Source organism: Chlamydotis macqueenii, chromosome 1 (genome assembly GCF_036417535.1).
Source record: "Chlamydotis macqueenii isolate bChlMac1 chromosome 1, bChlMac1.mat, whole genome shotgun sequence".
Taxonomy (NCBI): domain Eukaryota; kingdom Metazoa; phylum Chordata; class Aves; order Otidiformes; family Otididae; genus Chlamydotis; species Chlamydotis macqueenii.
In genome coordinates this window covers 146,303,679-146,329,402 of record NC_141556.1, presented here as the reverse complement: position 1 = coordinate 146,329,402, position 25,724 = coordinate 146,303,679, and the positions used below count along the sequence as shown (strand labels likewise).

Here is a 25,724-nt window from a genome sequence, read left to right as displayed (position 1 = left end):
GGCAAAGATATTCCAGTATTGCTAAATATTTACCGTGGTGGTATTTTTGTCTTCTCCAAACCGCAGATGTTTTCTTTAGTAAAGGTGTCTGATTTTTAGCTTCGGGCTTTTTTTTTTTTTTTTGTCTTCTCCTTTGTCCATGTTAATATAATCGTCCATTGAAAACAGGGTAAGACCCTGGCCAATGTTCTGGTCTTTATTTTCAATAGCCTTTGTTTTAACTTCTTGAAATGTTTCCAGAGCAATCCTGAGGCCACTACCATTGCTTTGTTAGCAGACTGCAGAATTAACATGCTTGTTATGATCTCTGAAAATGTCGACTATGTATACTTTTTCATTATTATCTGAAATCATGCAGAGATGTGGACCTTGAAGTATCCTGGGTCTTTTCCTTTCCTCTTTCTCCTCCCCCCACTCCCAAGAGGCAGCTATTCATCTTCATTAGCCACTTCTGTTAGCTTGCTGCCAATTGAGACCAGAAAACTAGCTGCATCAGTCTTGCATGGCAATTCAGGAATTAGAATCCACAGTCCTTGGGTGCAGGAGGTTAATGCACTAATAAAGATTGTACTTTGATTAACCACATCATCTCAGCTTGCCCAGGCAAGGCTGGTTTTCAGGCAGTTTGTCATATCGCATGGCCCAATGCATTCGTCTAAAAACGCAGCTTCTTCACTAAGAACAGATAAATATTCATTACTGCAACTAAAGGAGAATTTTTGTCCATTTTCTTTCATTTTAGTGAAGACTATTGAAAAGTGTTTAAGGAAACTCTCTAAATTTTGTTCTGGTTTACTGGTAAAGGTACACATTCTTCCTTTCCTGATAATTAGAAATAAATCTTTCTTTCTTAAACTCTTGAGATGAGAGAGCATGGCATGAGTTATACCCTAGTTAACACTTGCTCTTAGAATCAAACCACGTTTCTCTTTGGTATCCATAGCTTCTTATGGGCTTATAGGCTTATTTGATCCCCCAAAAATTAATAAAAATTTGCAATACTCTTTGTTAAAGAATTGTAGTCATACAACGACGGACCTAAATAAGTCAGTTTGATAAGTAAGCATCTGTAGCCTTCTTTTACATTTATCTGTCCTAGATTGCTGAACCTTGACTAAATGTTGCAGGTTATTTGCAGGATGGTTCCACTAAAGCAGAGATAATGTATTCCAAACAGAAACTTATTGCACTGGCAGTAAGTTCACTGTAAAGTGAATTGATCCACAGATCACGTTGCAAATGTTCATGATTTGGAATGGTTTGGTTGTGTAGATACCAAGCATCTGGAGATTTAATGCTGAACACATTCTTTAATGCTGCAGTCTGCAAAATCTCTGACCTTCTCCCTTTCCAAGGGCCTAATTTCTTTTTTTTTTTTTTTTTTTTTCCTTCTCCCCAGCCCACAGGCACACGCACAGACACGGAGTCCTGTTTCTATCAAGCAATTTCAACTGCACCTTCTGTGCAGGTCTGAAGAACCAAGCACAGCACAAATGACATAGTCACAATCTGCACAATTACCTTTATTTCTTTGCTTAGAATGAAGCTTAGACAAGCACTCTCCCCTGGATTGTCATCTGTCTTTGAATGTTATACTGATGAAGTGTCTTGAAAGGAATTCGTATTACAGAAAGCAACAGGGCATTTGAAGGGTCTTGGCATTGGAGCCAAAGGGGAAATGCGGTAGAATGTGTTTTGCAGCAGATTGCTATGAAAAAAAGTGACTCCTTGAAATCGTTTTAGCAGGAGTAGGGGAGACAGAAGAACTGCTGACTGAGGTTCGGTGCTGCATTGGCACCCAGCTCAGCGCAAATGGTGTCCTTACAGCTATTTCAGCTCCATGACAGGGAGCTCGTAGTAGTTCCCTTATTTCATCCTTCAGTTAGTGGGTGGGTGAAACCACATTTGTCACTTATCTCAAGTTTAAAAGCATTTTGCATCATGTGAGACATAAATATTAACTATAAATTAAAACTTGCCCAAGTAAGTGGATGTAAAGGAGGTAAAACAGGAAACAACAGAAGCTGGAAAATGGCAAGATATTTTGTTGGATGGTGGTGAATAACATGTCATCAAAAGATAATGACAAAATAAAAGATACTCAAATGGAAAGAGGAAAATTATCAAGTGCTCAAAGGAAACTAGAAAGCTTATGAATAAGAAGAAAAATAGTTAAGTAGATGTAGTTTGGGTAAGTGACACCGTAAGGAAACAAGAGGAAATAGTTTTATCTTTCTGTTTTACAAGTGTATGTTTGAGGTTTGGGTTAGAAAAGTTGCAGAAATAACAGGTATTAAAGGAATCACTTTTTTAAAAAGAAAATTTTCTTTTCGCATCATGGGAGTCTTATCATAGTGAAATGCTGTCAGCTTTGACATAGTTTCCCAAAGTTTCAGTGTCAGACTCTTTGCTTGGGATGTTTGTCACCAAAGTCATAGCCATGTTGTCAGCTAGTGGCAGTGTAGCTTCACTGAACTGAAAGGGATCTTTGCCAACTGACAGCAGTTAAAGAGAGAGTCTCCTGTGGTTAAAAAAAAAAAAAAAAAAAAAAGAAAATTCTATTTTATGAAAACAGGAGAGTAACTGGATTAGAGGTTCTCAAACTGTGTCCTGTGATCCTTTACTAACGGGTCTTGGAAAGCTCTGCATTAGCTTTGTGTTGCCTTGACTTCCAGCTGAATAAATGTACCTAATGCTTCCTTAAAATCTGCATTTCAGAGTAGGTAGCTACAGGGAGAGAGCCTCTGCGGTCCCCATGAGCTAACTGGCAGAGTATTAGCAAAGGGAAATTGTGTCTCAGCAATCTGCTATAATTCCTGTGACATGTCAGTAGAGCAGTGGATGAAGTTGAGCCAGCTAAAGTAATTTTCAAAAGGTGTTTGATGGGGTCCTTTATGGGACACTACAAACATTTCTTAAGTCATCAGCTGTGGAGAGACAAAATATTATGAATCAAAAATTGGCTAGGTGAGCACAAGCAAAGAGAAGGATTAAACAGTCAGTTTTCTTAATGGCCCGATGATGTTCTGGTTTTGGCAGCGAATTAACAGCTGCCAAGATAATACATGTGGCTAGACTTTAAATCTAGATTATATTCCTCTGCCTACTTTTTATTAATTGCAATTTTTCTGAATCAGTTCAGCCATTCCTGGTATCATGTCACACAGCAAGACTGATGGCACTAGATAAATAGGATTGCCTTAAGTCTAGAGTGAATACTATTATTTACCTCTGCATGGTACTTTTCCTGAAAAATTACCTACAAGCTAGGGTTAAAAGCCCCAAACAAAACACTGCCAAGTAATGATTAATCCACAAGAAATGTCTCGTTGCTTAATTGTTGCTGCGGAGACTGAATTGGGAGCAAGCATATGCAATACTATAGGTTTCTTTATTTGAAGGTTTTCCCTTCAGTAAGAAGAAAGGCCAAGTTGGCACATTGACTAAGATTAACTAGGCTTGAACCTTTATAGCTTGTAAAACTGGACTTTTATGTATAACTGTTGAAAACTGATTTACTACAGGTGGACACGAGTAGATTTGTAGAGTTACAATATGCTAGTGAATGAGACGTATCATCACCACCACCGCAAAAGTTGTTAGTGTGAAACAACAGCACTGCAACCCTCATGAGGAGAAACACACATTAAAAAAAAGAGAGGGTCTCAGAGCCACCCCTTGGTCTTGTGCATCTGGCCACAGGAGGCGGAGGGCGGTCATTTGTCATCTCAGACAAGTTGTCCTGCAGTTGGGCACACGGGCTTATCCACATGTATTTTTAAGCAGTCTAGTCAGGGCTTCCTTCTCTGATCCAGAAGTCTTTGTTTTCTCCACTTCTGGACCCTAAATGGCTTCTCAGTGCTTCCTTTAGTTAACATTGCTCAGGACTTTAAGGTTAACTTAATCAAGTTTGGAGAAAGATGTAAATTGGTTTTAAATTAGGCCATTATCTTGTGGTGGCTGGAACATTTTCTGCTGCCTGGTGTCTCGAACTTATTTTTTTGTTTGATTTATGCTGAAAAACTCTTGCTTTTTTCTCCTTCTAATTTCAGAAATCTTTTGTGTCAATCGATGTTCTAAGACCAATTTGAAGGTGTTGAGGATCTTAAGTACATTTACATTTTCGTCAGTCCATTTGAAACATTGGTTTCCGTCCAGTGGGTGCTTTATGCCAGTACTGCCAAGCCCAGTCTCCAAAGAGAAGCAAATTAACTGAGCAGAAAAAAGAAGCTTTTCCTCAAAGTTTATTTTAACAATAAAAGTTTAACAAAAAAAAAAAATCTTGATATAATCGTATGTCACCACTAGTGCTTTTAATCTGTGTCAGATATCTTCAGAGTCTAAAATCATAAGATTTGGCACACAGGAGCATATTCTGGATTTGTTTCTGCTTAACCTTGCAAAGTGTTGACACTTACTGGACATCTAAATCCTTTCTCTTGATTTTTGACATTCTGTTCTTGGCAACCAGAAGGAGACTGCACACAGTTTAATGTTTCTTGTTTCAAAAAAATATTTCACTATGTTTAAAACTTACCACTTCTCAGTGGTGACAACCTATCGTTTGGGGTATTTTTCATGTTAGTGTTCTGATTTTCTTTTTCTAATTTGATTTCATTTTATAGTTGTCTGAATTCCAAAAGGCGGTAATAAATACACCATATGATCACAACTCAAAATATTATTCTAGTACATTCACATTCAGTTATTAATGATAATGGCAGTTATTAATGCTGGCAAATATCAGTGGTCTTACTAAATCTTTTGTCAGAAAGGGTTACATCAAATTTAAATTATGTAGAAAGCTTTATTATATACCACAACTTAAGGTAAAAAGGGAAAGAGAAGCTAGCTGAAAAAAAAAAGACCATTAAGGCCATTTTTCATTGAAGTGTGGATGAGAAATAATCTTGGGGAAAAGAAGAAATGAAAGATTTTGACATGTCAAAAAAAAAGGTCACCCTTATTTTTAATCAGCTCTCTGGTCCTTTCCCTGGATGAAGGCATCATTGTCAGGCTCGGGCAGGCAAGGTGGGAGGGAAGAGCTCTGCTGCTGTAACAGATTGGTTTCTGCATGGCGGATAGCAGACTTCTCAGAAGATGTTTCCCTGAAGGTGACAGGGGGGGTCAGCCACGGTATAACCTGGAGGAACTGCTTCTTGGGCAAATGGAAATCATAAGTACTGAAGAGCGTATTTCACAAGTAGGATAACTTTAGGTCAAAGCCACCAGACGTTCCCAGTCTGGCTGCCTCGATTCTTCAATTGGTAAAGATAACATAAAGCATTGCCCTTCAGGAAGAAAGGGACACATAGTTCATTCCTATGCATACTTTTGAGCTCAGCACCTCAACTTGAAGGGAAAAACACTTTTTTTGGGAATAGGGTTTTACCAGTGGAAACACCTTTAGTCTATATGCGCAACATTCATTTTCTAGAAAGTAAGCAAATGGTTATGTAAGGAAAAGCAGAGAAAAGCAGATGACAAAGAGATAGATACTTTTTTATATGGCAGCCTTAGGATTAAATATCCACATTGCAAATCTCCTTTTTTGTCAATTTATTGTCATAAACTCTTACTGTTGGAATATTTCTCAGTATGTAATTCCTTAATCTTTTGAAAACAAGAGGACATATGCCAGGTGCTTGTAGAAAAAGGCAATCGGGTTGCCTGTGTTTTTTGTTGTCTGAGTTTAAAGAACTTACTGTATATTAAAATTACTATATACTGCCATTGCTGCCACTTAACAGATAAGAAGGTCATAAGATGAACAATCTGCCTCAAAGAACTGAAAAGCAAAGCAATTCTGATACTGTGAAACTGCAAACCAGATGATGCTCTGATTAGAGGCATGCACATAGATTACAGAAGTATAATAAATCATGTAACTTTTTCGCCTCAAAGAAAATAAAAGAATGTAGTTTTTATTAGGAAATAAACTGTTTATCAGAAATACTTTAAAGGTGACATTTATGACTAATAAACTATGTTGAAAGGGCTGATCCTTTCATTGGCAGAACAGCCGGAGACTTTCCTCTATGTAAAATATGCCCCAGCTCAGTCTGTGCTGGGTCAGGAAGCACTTCCATCAGCACTAATGAAGGATGGGCGAGAGACTCACCCGCGCATTTTTTCAAACAAGAACATTTTCTTTTCTCTTTAAAAAGGAATGAGTCATGGAAATATAACTCCAGTATTATTTTGGGTCTGATCATGGATCTCAGCATGACTCCTTGGAATATTACTGAGAAACAATTCCACAGTCAGCTAATGGTATCAAAACCCAGCAAAACATCTGCCAGGCAAACTCTTGATAGTGTTAGCGAGCCCCCTGCTTAGCCAGGATGTTATTTGCTCTTCAACTCTTGAAACTTATGGGTCAGCTCTTCAGGGCTGTCACGCTCCATGCTACTTCTCATATTAATTCTGTTAGGTTACTGTGTACCAAATATTATGGCTATTGGTGCTGAACATGTCAAAAAACATGTCCATCCTTTAACAGTCTGCACTAGAGAGGAATGTGAAGTCTCTCTCTTGATAAACTTCTTGTCTGAAGTGTTTCATTTACACCTCTCCAAAAGCAACCTTGCTTTTGATACCAGCTCGTTCAGGCTGGAATGATAACAGTATTGGAAGTGTGTCTACCTGCTACCCGAAGCTGTGTCAAGGATGACTGCAGACAAGCCAGGTCAAGCTACGTTTGTCTCTTAGCCATTAAAAAATGTCCTTCAAAACAACACAGGGAAGAGACAAAGGTGGAGTACAGCACATCTTGTTTAGAGCTTGCCAGATGTCTGCGTCCTGCAAGGCACAAACACATGGCAGTTAGGAACTTATTCAACTCCTTTACAACGGTAAAGGCAATTTTAAGAATTAACTGCTGAGCAAGTGTTAAGCATTTATCCTTCTGACCTTGTTTATGAAATCTATTTCGTCATTAGTCCAAGTGCCCTCTTTACTTGGTTATTGGAAACTGAATGGAACTGAAACTTCTGCTCCCATACTACAAAAAAAAAAAAGGTTCTTCTGCTAGTCTCACCAGTCAGAATACATTGCATGACTAAAATGTGGTTGCAGATTGTCAGAAAAATCAAACTTCTTGCACTTAAGATGCATTAACTATTCAGGAAAATGAAATGGTGCTTAAGAACTGCTCTCAAGAGTCTGTGATAAAAATCAATGTAGCTCATGTATTGTCTAGATTATATGTAAACTGGGCATTTCCTAGAAGCTGCAGTAACTTAAACATTCCACTACCCAAGCACTCTTACTCTGATATACTGTCATTGTCTCCTGTTCCATGGAGTTTCTGAACACAGTTTGCTGTATGATATTGTTTTTCAGGAGATGACCCATTCATGGCCTCCACCGCTGTCAGCTATTCACACACCAGGAAAGGCAGAACAAAGCAAGTTTCCCTTCCCTAACAAGGTAAGATACACGATATCGTGTAGAACCATGCCTCCTGCACCTCAAATTATGTCCTACATGAGCCCTGACTAAGTGTGTGCGGTCTCTGGGCTGAGGTTGATGCCACGCTGATGACTTTCTCTGTGTGTGTGCCAGTATCCCCTGCCTTTACCCTGCGTACAACCTCTGCAGGGCTGCACAGTCTTGTTTGCATATCTCCTGATAGTAGCACTTATGCTGGTGTGTGGGTCACAGGTTCCTCGCTGCAAGGCAAAACTGCAGGTGTCCCTGGTAGGGTGTCCAGATGTGGTGCCTTCTGCAGGCACCCGCTGAGGCTCCTGACTGATACCTTAGGGCACACAGAGCTGCTGCGAGTCAAGAAGCTCCTGCTCACATCCATTGCTCCTGCTTCATTTGGCTTTGCTAGCCGAGATTTTTATCGGAAACCTTTGAGGTCTGGGGTAGGCTTTACTAAAACACTAGCCTCTGCAGCTGGGAGCTGAGGAGTGGGCATACATCTCCTGCCACCAGCTTGGCTTCGTGGGCAGCTTTGCTAGAGAGGCAGGCAGCCTAGTGCCATGATGCCCAGAGGGGCCACAGAAGTATTTGCCAGGAAAGTGTTTGGTTCCTCAAGGGACCAAGGTCACTGGTCCTGCTGATGGTCTCTTGAAGCCAGCTCCACTATTGTATGTGTATCCCAGGGAAAATGCAGTGCGGCATGGTAAAGCTCATCAGCACAAGCTTGAGGAAAACACATTATTTATACTTGGTAAGTCAGGAGGGAATGAAAACAGCTATCCTACGCAAGAGCAGATAAAAATTTCACATTGTATCACCATATACAGTTTATACACCACAAGCATATTTCATGAAGTGTTCAAGCTTGAAAGATGGTACTGATGCTGTTTATAGCCTTTCTCCTCTTAAAGCAAGCTCCTTTGGTAACTTCTAAGTCCATTCTGCAAAATCTAGTACTGGGAATAATTATAACCACAAAGCCAAGAAACATTCAGGATTTTCCTGCTGTAAAACAGCTTTTCTGTGGATGAGTGTGTCGGGAATTTGAAGTATCAGGGGTGTAAACCAAAACATCTCTGGCATATTATGAAAGAAAAAGAAGGAAATAGCTGACTGTCTATTTGCTCGTTGAAGGCAGACAGCTGATTGAAGATGGTAGGCAGGCTAGAAGCTTGTTAAGTTAGAGTAAGTCCAGTAGGAGATAGATGGATCAGCAGCTTTCAAGCAGGTGGAGTGCCCAAGTATAGATGACAAAAATGAAGCGATGCTTGCAGCTCTGCAGTTTCTGTCATAATTATCACCACACGGTGTGCTTGCGTGGCACGCGTGCAGACGTGCGTGGGCAATGTACGCACCTATCAGCATATCTGTGTGGCCATCGTGAATGCACTTCCTCACAACTAAATGTATTGTGATAATACAGGAATAGGAGAACCACAGACCATAGGGCACAGATACATGAAAAATGGTTGATACTGACTTTCTCATCTTCTCTCTGCCTGTTCATCCATCTCTCTGGGAAATACCCTAATAGTCTGAACTGCAGAGCTGTTTTAGAGATCTACCATTTATTTTTAAAAATTCTTTGCTAGATGGTTTCTTTTTCTCTTATCAAAGTATAATTTCCATTTTATTTAACCTTAGGATGGACAACAATATTTGAGCATACTTTTGTACATATAGTAGCATCACAACTGTATTGTGGCCTGAGTGGTCTGCATGGTCAGAAACTAGAGTTCTTTGTGGGAGATGGGGAAGAAGTACTTAACGAAAGTCACCAGAGTCCTTGAAAAAATCCTGCACTACGGGCCATAGATTATGTTAATTTTAGACACCACCTCTATTTTGAAATAATTAAAGGCTACTTCTGTGGCTTACTCTGAATCTGTACAGTTACAGACCTTAGAAGGCATCTGCTTTTCAGGCTCCAATATGCAAAGAATGGTTTCCTAAATTTTCAAACATATTTTTGAAACATTCATAAGCTAGCTATTGCTTTTCACAAAGTGTGGTGTAAAATCTTTATTGGATCTCGTAGGGGATGTCTCCATAACTCTTAGAAAGCTTTCCCGCAGGTAAGCTACATAGCTGTCCCAACTTGTTAAAACCTAGGGACTATATCAAACTCTTGTAGATCACACATTATTCAAAGAAATGGGCCAGTCAGTCACATAATGGCCAAGGCCAGCAAAGAGGCTAAAAGGCTACTTTCAGGGCATCAGCTTCATCTCTTATTTCCGAATGGTGCATGGTACCATGAATACATTTTCAGTCTTTATGGCAGTGCTGAGAAATCAGTTCAGTTCATTTGCAATGTCTCTTCCAGCCAACTCAACTCCAGAGAAGCAAAATGGCTGCAATCCTTTTTACCAGAAGACAGTTCCCAAGTGTAAAGATACTTGTCATTTTGGGAATGAGAAAAAAAAGAAGCTTGTAGGACTCCTGCCCTGTTGCAAGGATGCACATCATCCTTACTTTTCTGTCTATAAAAACTGTATGTCAACATCATTAGTTCCCTTACATGCCAAACTGCTTTTAACCCGCAACTCAAGTCATTAGTGATCTGACAGCTTGAAACTTGAAATGTATTAATTAGGCTATTAAAGTTGCAAAGGCCAGAGCAACTATAGCTAGACTGGTTTTGAAATCAGTCTAGCAATAAAAGCTAAATAACTGAGGTTTATATATCACAGATATAATGGAATTCTGTATTTGAAACTGCATGTGTGCATGAGTCCATCTATATAACTATATGCTCGGTGGATGGGGGAATGTATGTGCATATGCTATACCTGTATATAACATCAGACCTCATTAACATGGGAGGTCTGCATTAATGCAAAGAATGGGAGGAAGGTCTGGGTCAGGTTTGACACGTGTGGCAGCGCGCAGTAGGTTTCCCAGCACAGTGCTGGTGGGAGAGCATATTTAGGGAGCTGTCCTTTATGTAATAGAGGGCATAAAGTTACATTTCATCCTTAACTTTGAATTTTCTTTCTCTGTGGAATTAATTTGTGCTCTTGAATTTACTAGGAAGGGGCAATGACAGTCTCCTTATTTCTTGTTTTTCAAAGCTTAAGAATAATTGAATCCGTGTGTGATGTGATAGACTGTGTGTGCTTTCCTTTCTCCTATCTTTGTCGCACTTTGTTACGTACAAATGATCAGGCATTGTTTGATTGTAATTTTATTTAAAACATGTTAATAAATAAACTTTAAATGAATAATTAAATTTGGTAAATAAGAGCTCACTTGATGCTTGTGCGAATGAGCTTTCATGTTCAGGCATTAATTCTTTACTCTTGTGGGAGAAAAAAAAATGCTGTTAATTCTGTTGCCTGCTTTGCTCTCTTTCTTCTTTTTAACTGTGATTTCATGTCCTGAAAGTTGGAGCAGGTGTTTGATTTCTGGTTGTATGTATGCAATATTCTGGGATCAGCCATAATTTTGTTATACGAGAATTAATTTGTCCACTCTAGGAAAACTGGTGTCTATCACAAAGCTACTGGGTAATTATTGTCAGCAGCAACTAAGATATCATAGTGGCATTATTCCTAAGTATTCAATTCATTTACTGTTTCCTTTCTTGTTGATTTTAACGAGCTGGAGCAAATGCACTAGGCAAAAATCTCCAGAAGTGAAGATTTGGTTTTTAAGTAAGTTATTTAAAGGTGTATTTTTTTCCTCCCTCCATGGGAGCATTCTCTCTTTTGCTATGAGATTTTTGTATTAGTCTTTGTTATTAAGAATAATTTGTTGAGAAACCAGATGCTTATTTTAAGAAATCAGTTAAAAGAAGAAGTGATAATGTTATAGCTCATATGTTTTGCTGATGTGAAATTTGAGACTATGTGGAGTGAGTTACTGTGCTAGACAGTTAAATGGAAGGATGCATTTGTCCTGAGGTTGGTGAAAAAAAGAGTGACTGAGATCTTTGTTTAGCAGTTTCAAACACTTTTACAAACGCAAGGATATTTCTGTCAAAATGATTGTGTTCCCCAAAACTTCTCTAGGTACGTAAATTCACTATTCTGGAAACCGAACATGCTCTAATAGCCTACTTTCATTGGCAACCTGATTGGCTACTAGAATAGCATTTAAATTCAAGTGTACATGACACTACATCACCACTGCAAGCTGATCCTGACTTCTTAAGATTACATTTAGTCACCAGAAAAAAAAAAAAACCAGGCTTTAATATCCCTTCATCAGAAGCATTCACAAAAAGCTGAGGCAATTTGTCAAAAGTAGACAATTTCAATTATTGAGAAATTATTGTTGACGTGTGAAACATGGTACAGATCTTTTTGTACTGCAGTTGAAGGTAGAAACTCTTAGGGCTTGGCCAAAATTTTGATGTCTCTGATTTCAGGTGCATAGAATGACAGTGAGTTACAGATGTGTATTACAACGTAAAAATTACAGATCAAAGCCATGCAGTCTGGAGAGCCTTGACTCCAGAGCAAATGATGCAGATCAAGGGGACTTGAGCAGCCGAGTCCCCAAGACTTCAGTGCCTGCAGTCCATCCAATCTCCATTTAGAGATGCTAAGAAGCAATTGGGTCCCCCAGCCCCTGAGGCATGCTTCTGAGTGACTCAGCAGCAAAATCGCAGCTCGACCGAGTCCGAGCATCCTTGATCTCTCTGGGGACTTGCAGTTCCTTTCTTGATGAGCTGGGCATTTGGCTCATCGCTCATCCTTTGTGGACCAGAGATCTGGTCTAGTGCCCAATTCCTCACTGAAAATGAATGCGTGTGTTGCTGTAGGGGCTTGGCCTCTCCAAGTAGTCTTTATTGCAGTTGTAACTGCAGCGTGTATATGAGGTGGTGCCCCTGTGTGTGTCTGGGTTATTCAGGAGCAGAGTTACATACAAGATATCTTCCCATAGCAAAGTGTCTTTTCCTTACTTTAAATATCTTTTTGTTATAGTTTATAATTGTCTTTCCCTTCTATTATTAGGCTTCTTTTATATTTTTATGAATGCAAACAAATTCTGTCAGTAAAATATGTGAACATTTGCACAGGAGGAAAAAACGGTCTGATTTATTGCACCATATTCCTAGATATCGCAGTTGTGATAGAAGGTTGACCTTGTAATCTCGGGGACCCAGAACTAAAGTCTGTATTTCCATTTTCCAGTGCTGTCAATAGAAGCATGTGAAAAGGAAAGACCAGCTGTGCTACTACCTCAGGAATCCAATGGTCCATGAAACAATATTGGTCTTCCTTCTGTCTTCTCATCTAAACTTGTAGAAGATAATAGACGAGTTTTGGCTGATCAATAAATGAATAGCAAGCAGGAGAGTCATAATAGCTATACAAGGAATTGCACCATTAAAGGCTTGTTGTGAAATAAGTTTATAAGCCTTAGAATTAATGGATTTTCAAAGAAATATTGGACTTATTCTTGTAATTGAAAATGACTTTGAAACTGAATGAACAATTAACAATGCTGTTTGTATTGTTAAGGTAATGTTCAAGCAAGTATTGCATCTAAAAATTGCCATGAAAATAACACACCGTTACCTTTTTTCTGTTATTACTGTAGGAGTCACAACAGGGATCTACAGGACACAGCAATACAAGTAAGTACCAACTCATTTTCTGCCTGCCTTGGGTGGAGGAGATGACAATGACTACGAAAAACAAGCGTGTGATGGAAGGAAGGAGTAATAGACGGGGACAGTGCAGAGCCTCAGCAGGCAGTACTCAGCTATGGCCAAATGTGGAGAACTAGAATGGAGTGACCACCAAAACATCAGCTCTTTTGGTGGGCTGGGAAGAACAAAAAGGATTCATTTCATTATGGCTCTTTCATTATGTAGATGAGAAAGAGTGAAAGGGCAAAAGAGTGGCTTTTTTAGGAAGACAGAAAAGAGCTGACCTAGTTGTAAGGCCAGATCCAGAGTGCTAGAAAATTCTGCAGGAAGACTTGTTATCATTTACTTTTCATAGGCAATGGTGTATTTTGTGGCTGTCGCACAGTAACAAGCTACATAAATCCTGCCGAACTAACACCAGATAATGTCTCAAAGACCATATGGCCATGGGTCTTTTTGGCTGGCAGTGTGGGCAGGGGAGTGATGTGTGCTTGTGTGGCTCCTGGTTGGGGCTTTTCAGTGGACTCCAATTTACAAATCATGGTGCAGATCAGCAACACTTTAATTACATTTAGTTATGGTAAAAAGCTTAGCAGCTATATTGAAAGGGAAGATTGAATTATTCTGCAAAACAAAATATTAATCCTCTCCCCTGACACCTCTGACTGTTGTTAGTGTTGTCTTGCATATTAAAAATACATGATCGTATCCTGCTCTCAACATAAAATCATCTCAACCAAAAGAACTATTTTGCTAGCTTCCTGACCTGTCAGCCAGCACAGAGCCCTGTTTGCAAATTACAGGGCTGTGACTGAAGATGAAAAATGCCCTGAGCTGGTAGGTAGGGCTTTGAAAGTGGCTGGTCACCCACTGCGTGAGGGAGAAGACATCCAGAGAGACAAGACTGGGAGATGTACGCTCTATTAAAACAGCGTGGCTCTTTGCCGGGGAAAGGTCGGCGTGTGGAAGACAAAGTTGTGAAGAAACACACAGTGGTGTCACTTAATTGCTGGCACCGGTTTGATATTGCTGCAAGTACCAGCACTAAGGAAATAATAAAAGGCAAAGGGGATGATGTTCTGTCAGAAAATAATGAATACAGTAATGAGAGAAGGAAGCACAAAAGGGCCATAATAGAAAGGGCTATGCAAACACACGGGAGTCATGAGCCTGACAAACACACCAGATGAGCTGAGGGCTTTGCAATGACATCAGAGGCCACAGTGTTTGGCCAGCTTTGGTCACAGTTTCATTTTGAGTATTTCCTCCTTTCAGCACTTGAATGAAATATGTTGTTCTGTGAATCTAATGAAGTCTGCTTTCTTGTGGATTAGAAAAATCAGTTCTACAAATTTCCTCTGCTCCTTATTCCAGTGGTCTCGAAGTTCACTTTACTTCCAGTTCCCCCTTCTATCCTCCTACACCACAGTACCTCCAGTACCTCCAGCTACTTCCTATCTCCTCATTCATCCTGCTCAGCAAAATCAGCATATATTTGCAGCTGGGCTGGAGCTGCACTTGGTACTGCCTGGCTGATGGCAGGCAGTACCAAGGAACAGCTGAACCCATGCAGAAACATTTTCTTCGTTAGTGGCAAAAGTTAGGGTCACTGTCAGGCATGCAGACACTTTTCCTAATGTTGTAGAGGGAGTTTGACTACCTCGGAGACCTGTATCCATGAGGATTCCTGTCAAGGTGCTGGAATAAGACACCGCATAAGATGCAATTAGAGTGAGGCATTGATCTTTACCAATCCTGTATGTCAAACTCAAAGGAAATTCGGAGAAAAAAAAATATTCAGACGTGAGGAAATGCTAGAAAATGACTCTATGTGGGAAAGAAGTCTAATGGTCTATGTACTGTGTTATTCAAATGCACATCTTCAGAGTCCCAGTTAGCTGTTATTTCCCGATGCACCGTGTCTTCTTTGGAGTGGCTCTTGAGCCTGTCACTTGCAATGGTTTTACTCCAGCTGCAAGCACTGTCTTTCTCATAGCTAACATTTGCATTTCTCTCATCCTCACCGCACAAGGAAATCAAAGCATTTTAAAACCCATAATGGCTGAAGTTACACTGCTCTGTCACAATAAATATTATTTATCCCTCTTACCCAGAAAGGGAAACTTGGCCTGATTAGGTTGAATAATTCACCCAAATTCCTACTCAGGGGAGAGAACTCCTCCTCTGACCACCCACTATTCAAAAAGTTAATTTGAAATTTATTTTGAAATGGGGGAAGTTTGGACACATCTCATCTGGTTCTATCTAAAAAGACTAGGACGAGAGTTGTGTGAGATGGGGTAGAATATGCATACACACAGACGTAGACACACACATGTCCACACCCATTTCAGAAGACATACCCAGCACCTGAAATGAAGTGCACTAACAGCAGTCTCGTAATAGAGGTGAGGTGGGTAGCGTGTTCTTTGTCACTTCCTAAAAGACTAAGAAAAACAAAGGAGGACACAAATTTGCCCGTAAGAAGCCAGAACTAGAGAGGATTTATCAATTCAGCAAATGCCAGCCTCTCACAATGGTACCTGCACGCATTTCGTAGATTACGTGCAAAATGGAAAACAAATCTTGGTCTGGCCAAAAGTGAGGATGAAAAAAACAAGTTGTTCTGACAGCTTTTGCATATGCTTATCAAAGAATCTTATCTGTACTATATCTGTGACGTTCAAATATGCTTAGCCTATACACATTTTTAAAATTTCTATGATTCAGTCAAGTGAGAACAAAGTTGATAAGAACTGATAAAGCATTAATGGCCAGATTTTCTACTCTGATAGGCCGGACTGATGTGTTTCTGCCATCTGTACAAGCTTCATCCTCCCTCTCTGCACAGAAGTATGTTAAGTGACGATTAGCATAAAAGCAGCTGCAAATGCTTACTGTAGGGTAGTTCATTAATATCCAGTTTGGCTAAATCACAGAGATTCCCTTTTCTCTCTCCTCACAGTACTTTTGCTGTTTCCCTTGTTGCTGCATTAACATACATTGCTGAAAGTAGAACTGATGTGAACTCTACTGGCAAAGCACTCAGGAATCCATATTCCCCTTCACATTCAAACAAACCAGTGTTCTTGGTAACGATTCATCACTTATAAGAAGCCTAAGTTACGAAGAGAAAATCTTTGAATATATGCCAACTGTTACTGTTGATTTCTTGTTCCAAATTACCATAATGCAGATGAGCTCCAGGGCTCCAGGCACCCTAAGGCTGACAAACATGTAGTGTAGCAACAGCTTTCTAGCCAGAGAGTTCATCATCTGAATAGATTTTATGAAGTCTCTGCTAAAAGTGAAAAGTGATCTAGAGATTATGGAGTGGAAGTATTCCATCCTGTGTGGATGCCCAGCTTGTGCCTAAATTTTAGGTGCCTTTAGCTATCCTCCTAAGGTAAGTGCTTAGCTTCTCTAGAAGTCCACAGACAGGCATCAGTGGTTCTGAAGTCATCCAGAGCTTCCTCCATCCTGTTCACTGGCATTTAGGCACCTAAGTTGGCTAGACAGAAACCCTTCCTTGGGGTTTGTCTTGAGTTTCCAAGACATGCCTTGGGCCTCTGATACTTCTTAAGCATTTGGATACCTGACTTCTCCTGAGGTTTGGCACCTAAGCCAAAATACACAAAATAGGAAACAGGACTTCCCCAGCCCCAACTTAGAGGACATGAAGATCACATCCTTAATCTGTCAAAACGAATGTGAACTCAAACACCTGTTGGCAGAATTGTATCCTAATCACCGCCTTAGTAGCTTCTGATGATGCTGTTCCACTATGTATGTAACAACTACTTTTCCTGGAGCAGTGCCTGCATGTTGGATGGAGTAGATTACCAAGAGCAGAGCTGTAGGACCCTAGAAAAGTCCTTTCCATGGCTCCAACGTCTGCTAGCCTTGGTAAAGCTTGAGTCTTCTAAGCAGCCTCTCTTGTGGAGATTCCTTGCCTGATGTTTCCCAAGTACATGTGCTAGTGACAAGAAAAGTCAAATCCGAGTTGACTCCTCACTTGCAAATGCTCCAGCAGTACCCCCACAGCCCTGTGATTGCCTCAGCGGTGGTCTGCATGTGTGGCAGGAGTGGTCAGTGCTAGCTATGAATAAAGGATTGACATGTCAGGTCTGAGCAGTTTCCATATTGACCCATTTCTGATGTCATTTTCTTCTTTTCTTTTTAAGGGAAAGGTGATGTAGAGCCAAAGACCCCAGAGAAAAGTGCAACCCATACATCGTAAGTCACTTTTACATTTAAGATCGGAGAAGGCGGCTGTGTTTTTATCAGATTTGTTGGGCAAAATAGAATTTGTTTGTTTTCATTAAGATAAAGCTCTTTCACTGATGCTTTTCTTAAAAAGGCTTTTTAGATAATGACTAAACATTAATTATTCCTAAGCTTCAGAATGCTATTAAGTCAGAGATCTTTGCAAGTGAAATGGTTCCATATCATGCTGAATAGATCGGAGATAATTTTTGTGGGTGTGTGAGGCTGGCCTTTACAACCTAACTTCAACATTACCTTAATGCTGCCGGAGTTTGTCACATTTGCTAAAAAACATCATGTCACATATGCCTTTGATGTACTGATGTAATTTTAAAAGACTGCAGTCTGCAGCTTCACCTCTGAATTACTTGAAATCCAATTACAGCTATCTCTGGTCTCTCACGATTTTGTTGATGTTTTTGAATTAACAAAAGAAGTCGAGAAATGGATAGGAAGAGGCACTTGTAATATATCAGTGTTCACCTTCACTCTAGTGCAACAATAGAAGCTTTTACCATTTTTAACTCTGGTATACAAAGGACCGAATTGTTTTGCCAACATAAACCAGTCTATGAAACAGATGGGCTGCAAGTTAAAAAAAAAAAAAAGCATCAGTCTCCCAGACTGAGCTAGATAAGTGAATTCCTTTAATAACTACCAGGCAGGAGCATTATGAATTCCTGCAAAACCATTCACCTTTTTAATCCCCTTTGAGCGAGGGAAGTTCTTGTAACAGTCAGTCATGTGAATTTTAGAGCGCATCTTGCCCATAATTTATGTTTTCTGATTCCTGTTATTTAAATTCAGAGCATTATATCATGTAAATCTCGCAAGGTGTCACCATTTGTTACATGGCCAAAAGTAGTCACAGAAGGAGGTACAATAACGGTGATTTATTGTGGGATGTTTTGATTTCTGCTGCAAATACGCATTAAAAGTCTTCTGGAAATGAATCTAGAAAAAGATTTGACATGGTGTGAGAAATGGCTTGTCCTGCAGATTGTGTTGTGGAATGTAATTACAGTATGTGAGCGTATTTAGCCAAACTTATTAAATGAATTAAGCATTAGCAGCCTTATGCCTTCTGATAGCATGATTGCTGGGAATGGTTAATAGAATGATTCCAATAATTACCATTTTTAAAAATAATATTGCAATAAAAGACCGAAAGAAGAAGGGTTTTAATGCCATCTGGAGGTATTTTGGAGAAATGAACACATTTATTTTTGCTGATATTTAGCAATATGTAAAACATAAGCCATCCTCCAAAGTTGGTTTTTTTTTCTAGTTAGATGCTATTTTATTCATGAGTAATCTTCTTTAATTTCCTTTTTTCTCCTTCATTGGATGAAAATCCCATAAGATCTCTGAACCCACAATAGGGGTATCTCTGAACCCAGAATATAGGTTCAGAGATACGCCCCAATATGTTTATGGTTTTGGTTTGAGACTGCATACTGTGTTGTATAGTGTGCTGTATCAGATACAACAGACTTCAGAATCTGGTTAGGTGTGAAAAGTTCTTTGCCTAATAAGAGGCAAGAAACTTAGTACAACCTCCTGAAACTGTGCTGTCTACTAGATATAGGATATTTATAACGCTTATATTTAAATTGTTCCTATATGCTAAGGCTACCCCACCAGCAGATACTGGTTCCCAGAGCAATTCTTAGAAGTAGAAATAACTGGTTACCACTGATAAATGACTGTGTTCAAGAAGCAGGGGCCCCTCTAGTTAGAGAAATCATTTGTGTGGAAAAGGAGGCAGGAGAGAAAGGAGGAGATGAGAGGAAAGGAACCAGCAAGTGCTGTGCCAAAAGAGCAGGAAGAAAATGAGAAGCACACATCTAAGAAGGAGGAAAAGGAACCACAAAAGCCAAATTTTCAGAAAGAGATACAAAACTGAGAGCGGTGTAAGAGAAAACCAAAGGTCAAACACTGGAGAAAGAAAGGATGGCGTTACGATCAAAAGCTGTTAGTAAACTAAAATGTATGTGTTATGGAATAGGGGGCTGGGTACCTGAGTGTCACGGTGAAGTGAATTAACTCATGTTGATGTCTAGGTGCACACTGATGTCCCAGTTCTCCTTCTGCTACCTTCTGTTGGCCTTCCCAAGGTTTCTTCTCATTCCCACCTTCTTCTAGAACAGACATTTACCCCTGGTTCTCAGGCAGTCGCGAATAGAGGCTTTCTCTGTTCTTTTGAGGATGTAGCAGCTCACACCTGTGCACAAGATGCACAACCAGAAGGACCCGCAGTGCACACGTCCAGACTGGTGCGTGAGCATGTGTGCCCGGGTCCGTCTACAGTAATGCACCTACTCTTCCCCGGCATGTATGGAGAAGACCATGCCATCACACAGCTGGCTGAGAGCCCCAGCAGTGCTCACACATGGTGAAGGTGTGCAAGGGGGGACTACTGGTGTCAGGGGCCCTCATGAATCAAAAAGCCCACGCCTTCTTGCAGTGTCACTCACTTGAGAGCATTGAAAGAGCCCAGCTGGCATCTCCTGGCAGCGGTGCTGAAAAGGAGCAACATTAATGGAGGAGATGTGGTGTGTTCAGGCCTGAGCGGGAGAAACGGCAGAGAGCTGTTCACGAATTCACTGTGAATTTATTTTGTTATGAATTAATGTTTCCTTGTGAAAATGGAGTGAACAGCAGCAAAGAAGCCTGCAAAGCAAGTCATGTTGGCCTAGATAAAAATAACAGAAAAGACAGGGAGGAGCAAATTAATGTTTCTTTCTTGCAAATATCTTTTTTATTTTCCTCAGGCATGTTACAAGCCACACACTCAAGCCAGGCTTGTATGACTCGATGGCAGTTAATTCATCCTTGGTGCAGATTTACTACCTCCATCCAAACATTATTTATGCAGCTTCAAAGGACAGGTTGATTACCCTCCTGAATCAGGCAGTGAGGCACTTGTGAACCGAGCATTTACATGAAGTCTTCCCTCAAGACATTCCCGCTGCCTTGTCCGCTGGGCTCCAGGTCCTCAAAACCAGGTATTGCGTTGTGATCTGGAGCTCCAGAGCCAAAGGTGTTACCCATACCCTCCAAGAGTGTAGAAACCTAGAGCGCAGAACACATGGTGGTCTGTTCAGAAGGGTTTGGGTATGGTAAAGGCATCAATATGAATAGTATTATGCATACATTTTTTTTCCTGTATGCAGGAAACTCCCTAGATAGATTCCTAGATATTGTGGCTCTCCACTGATAATAATATTAAACATTAAGAAACTGGTAGGCATTAGATGATGCACATTAATTGATGCAACGTCCTAATGAGACAGATAAATAAGGGCAGTTATTACAATGCTCAAAATAACTGAGATAGATGTAGGAGGATGAGAGTGATGTGAAAGCAGGGAGGAAGTCGGAGCAGAGCTTTCTGCTTTTGCACGATATTCCTATGGCCTTCATCACCTCAGCATGCACGGTGATCGCCTGAACTGGCACTGAAGAATTGCAATAAAAGCTGCAAACAATACAAAGGTGTTAAGCTGTCTGGCATCTTCCCCGGTTGATTCATGTTCCTTGTAATTGAATGCTTTTAAAGCCACGAGAATTCTGGATTTGAAGAGGTTTTATTGTTGTACTCTTAATACATATAGCTCTCTATGGGTCATCTGGTTACAGCTTCACTGTGCATTTCTGAACTTTTAGGATCGTTAAGAAATATCCAGCAATGTTTTGTTCTTTTGGTTTTGTGACGGAAGGTTCAAATTTCAGTGGTCAGAAAACTTTCACAGGTTTTGTTAAAAACATCTAATTTTTAACAAAAACCCTTTCCCCCTCTGGTTTTGCTAGTTCAGGTCTGAAGGACTGTATTAAGGAGGCAGAGAAGAATGGAGACAGAATGTTGTTTTGTTGTTTTATATTTTCAGATATCAGATTTTAGTCTTTCTTGGGCAAAAACTTGATCCTTTTGGTAAACATGGGAATGTTGCCATTAAAACTTTGAGTTTTATAAAACTTCTGTGCAAGGAAAAGTGATTCCAGCCAATGTATGTGTTTCAGAGGACTTTGAGGTGCCATAGAAACTCCTTCCCGAGCCAAGGGTCTGAGATCTTCCATCCTCCCGCATGCAAAATATGATGATAATTCAAAAATGTCACAAATACACAAAGCACTCAGCAAGACTCCTGCTCTTGGGATGACTTTCGATGTACTGTCTGTTGTCATGTTCTTCAGTACCTTTGTGTTTGTAAATGATTTCCAGTTCAGACTACCCAAGGTTAATCATGCCTGACTGTGATTCACTGCTATGCATTTACCTCGACACTTCCAGTGCACTTACTTAATGATATCAGGGCTAGCAACTAGATACCTCCGTGCTGTGTCTTTATTATCCCTCCCACAATTGTTTTCATGCTGAGCTGCTCCAGATTTTTCCCTCGCTTTTTACAAGAGAATTAACCGAGATTGAGGGAGGCTTTTATAATTTATGGCAGTTATGCAAGTTTTGTCCTTTGCTAATACTCTCTGAGAATCGCAGTGATCTCAGTGTATGTGTTTGCTTTTGCCAGGCAGAAATAGATGTTGGCTCTGTTCCTTCCCTGCACTGGTCCCCAGCATCACTTGGAGAATAATTTGCTCAGGGGGATCTTCATTAGCAGTACTAAATTCAGCAGCTTCCAAGCTGCCCATTTGCAGAGATTATTGCTACAATCGCTTGCCCATCCAGCAGCTGCTAATTGTTCTCACCACCCTGATTCTCCTTGAGGAAGGAAATAGGAAACAGGCACTCGGAGCAACATCGCTGTTGTTCTTGCTTGATGTGACCTACGTCTGTGTTGGCACGAGCATCCCCTGTCGGCTTCTTGCCTTTTCTTCCTCTCTTCTGTCTTGCCCCTTGTATCTTCAGAGTGACTCAAAGATAGTTGTTCAACTGCCAAAAACTCCTGCTGGTTTCCCCTTCCGCAGGTGGGAAGACTGAGGCAGAGGGGTTACAAGGTTCCTCCAGAGAACAGAGAGAAGCAGTCTCAAGTACAGAAGAGCAGCTTGAGCGAGTGGTGCCAACACACCATCCCATATTTGTTCCCCAAGGAGCTTGTCCTCTCACATCTGGTTGATGTGTGGCCTTCAGCCAGGACGTTAAGTCTCTCAGGCCACAACTGCAACCTGACTGAGCACCAGAGTTGGAAGAGGAGCCTTGATCCCACCTCACTTGACCGAAAGGCCCAGTGCAAGTTATTTAAAATTAGCCTTGGCTTTCTCCCATCTAAAATAATAATTAGACCGCCATGAAGACTATAATCTCATTAATATTTGTAAAAAGTGTTGAAAAATGTAATGTTCTGTAAAAAAGGCTAAGGATTACTCACCCAGAACAGTAAAGGAAATGAGCAGCAGTTTTTAAAGAAAGACTTGGGTAGTAAGTGGTAAATTTCCTGAGGAGTGCCAGGTGTAGGAGGAAGGAGGGAGCAGGAGCTGCTGCCTGTCCCAGGCACCCACAGGTCTGGTGAGCACGGACAGCCCCTGCCCCATCACCACACCCCCATCCTCCCCCCAGACAGGGGACAGGGGTCATCAAATTTAAATTTGAAGGATTTGGCTTTTGTCTCACTGAATCAGAGAAAGGGATGGCAAATAGGGAAGGGCCAAAGCATGCAAGTTGCAGAAGTAAAAAACCCTCCAGTGGTACATCTTCTGTTTGTTTGCCAAAAGGACCATGATGGGTCAATATAATTGAATCAGAAAATAGCTAACAAATGGGTCTGGAGGACAATGGAAAGGGTGAAATCTGTGCAACTGTGGAAGTCAGTTCCAAGAAAAGGGCTAGCCAAACTTTTATGGGGTATAATCCACTTTTAGCTTTCAGATTAAGATAGCAGGGCAACTTCCCAAACAGTCTTCCACAGCTCAAATGGTGGGCATTTTAGAGGGCAAGGATATCTGCAGCAGACACATTGGACGATGATTTGGTGACACCTCTTTTAGTAACTCCACGGGCTCTATTGAGGGCCGTTATGAGCATATCAGCCTGCTTGTGAGCCACAGATGACCCTCCTCTGCCCAGAAACACACCTTCCAGGGGACAGTAGATAATATGAAATGACATCCTTTAAGTTAATTTTTAAGATGTATTGTGTCTGAAAACACCACGATTGATGGCTTTTAATGTACATCTGTGATGTTTCTGAGAGGTCTTACAGTCCATGCTAGAAAAAAAAAAAAAAAGAAGAAAAAATACTTTGCTATGATGAATGAAGGCAGTGTTTTTCAGAGCGATGGAGGTCTTGAAAACTGTAAGTGAAAGTCTGGTGTTTACCCACGAACCAAGTCGCTGGCAGAAGAAGAAGGCTGGCTTCATTGCACTATTCCACCTGTTTACTTGAGCCTCAGCTCACAGAGCTAACCCCGAGCGCTGCCAGACTGTTGCTCTGCTCAGTCAGTCAAGCAAGAACAGCTAAAATTTTAAAACACGCTCCTCAGCTCTCAAATTCCCATGAAAAAAATTCTTTTTTTCTGCCTTCCCCCCTGAAGAATTACCCTCAGTCCATGTACAGAGCATTTCTCTGTGTATGAAATATATAGACTATTAAAAAATATAATTCCACCATAACTTCTCGCTCCAAGAAACAAAGTGATTTTGCCTGTGGGATGCATCAGAACCACTGCTGTATTGTCACAATGCTGACATGAACCTTGCCTGCCAATTCCTAATCTTTTCTGAGCACAGATTTTTTGGATTTGCAGTGTACAATGCTGCTGATAGTTCACAAAACAAAAAAAAAAAAATTGGAAGTTGATACCAACAAATCTATTTTCTTCAAATGCTATAAAGACATTTCCTTGGAAGACTCTTGCTCATACAGGTCTTGACTGAATCTGTCTTTGAGGTTTAGCAAAGTTAAGGAGGAAGAATGGATTGGTATTATTGGTGATTTATTTTTGCCATGTAAAAATCATAGATGCATAGAAGTCAAAGATGATCCAAGTAAAAAATATTTTAAAACCATATAAAGTCAGATAAAAAGATCTTAAAAACATGATGTCCATGAAAGCAGATGAGATGGGGCTATTTGTTTGTTTTAGAAAGAAAACAACTGGAAGCCAAATCTGACCTTAATTGCAGCTGTGGTTTTCCTGGGACAAAATTTATCTTCCATTGAGTTCAAGACAAACAAAAAAAAAGCTTTATCTGAGATGTCAACAGCAACGGGGATAGATGAATGCTAAATAAAAGCACCACTGAGGTCTGGGGAAGTCTTGTGATTGCCTTACGTGGGGTGAGATAGGGCCTTCACTGTCCTATTTTTAAATGCTGGCCCTCTCTTTTACCAGATATAGCCAATAGCTTGAGATGACTGCCCTTATTGCTGCAGGGCTGTTTTATTTATAAAGTCCTCTCGATCCAGACCCTCTTGTTTAGCACCTTCACCTTTACTATCTACCTGTACTCTACATGCCGGGGAGAAAAATAGCCACTGGAAGCTGCTCTCGTTTTGATGCCACCCTTGACTCAGAGCTGAAGGGGAACGTGGTTCAACGCCAGAGATGCCCTCACTTTGAAACAGCAGTTTTTGTCCCTTTAGAAAACTTACTGTGGTGCTGGGCATTGTTTCTAATTTTATACCAAGTAAAAAATGTTTCTGTAACATTTAACATCACTTAGAATAAAACTGACCAATTTAAAATATTGTCATGCTTGAGGAAAAGTTTTTCTGTATTGCACTGAAAGTGTGTTATTTCTCTCTTAGGCACTGTTTTCCTTGGACTTTTTAATTTGTAAGGGACTAATTGGGTATTTTGAATGTATTATGTATTAGCTCTGAATACTTTGGGTAAAGAGGGTTTGCCAGGAAAATCAGGAGATGCGAATACCTGGGAAGAAGTCTGTTTCATCAGAAATGCTGCCAGGAAGGCAGGCACCATCAACCCTGCTCCGTGTTTTTTCTCTGAAGAAAATGATAAATGGAAGCTCAGTGTCTCTCACGTTGTGCATGGTGGTGTTTTTGCCAGGCTAAAATTCCTGGTTTCCAGAGTAACGCATTTTGGAAATCCTCTACCCTGGGTTAAAACTGCTGCAACTTGAAACCCACCGGGGCTGATGCTTGGCAGGGGCACCACCACTGCTGGGTGTGCGGGGCTGCTGGCTTTGCCAAGGGGTTTCAGGCAGAGAAACAGAGTAAAATGGGTCAAAAAGATGAGAAGAGAGAAGGGTGATCGGGAGAGTTCGATCCTTCCAGGCTCTCGTAACCTGATTTTTTTTTCCCACACCATCGCCATGTCCCATCAGCCAAAGAGCAGGCGGTTACCTCGTTCCCGGACTGAATTGCTGGGCTATGGGAAAACAAGAGGTGTATGTGCGCCTGAAGCGTGGGGAGACGAGGAGGGCAAGAGGGGGAGAAAGAGAGATACAGGGTTCTGGCCACCGGCCAAGAAAAATAACTAACATTTTGCAAAAGAGAAATCCTAA

The 25,724-nt window shown here is 40.6% G+C and overlaps 1 protein-coding gene across 1 annotated transcript in view; it reads left to right on the top strand.

Moving 5' to 3' along the window:
* AFF3 (ALF transcription elongation factor 3) overlaps positions 1-25,724 on the top strand; it is a 328,958-nt gene that overhangs the window by 184,882 nt on the left and 118,352 nt on the right. Inside the window, exons 5-7 of the mRNA XM_086769428.1 lie at positions 7,345-7,431; positions 12,979-13,015; positions 17,215-17,266. Of these exons, the coding sequence (XP_086625554.1) occupies positions 7,345-7,431; positions 12,979-13,015; positions 17,215-17,266 (176 nt within the window). The remainder of the gene's footprint in view (positions 1-7,344; positions 7,432-12,978; positions 13,016-17,214; positions 17,267-25,724) is intronic.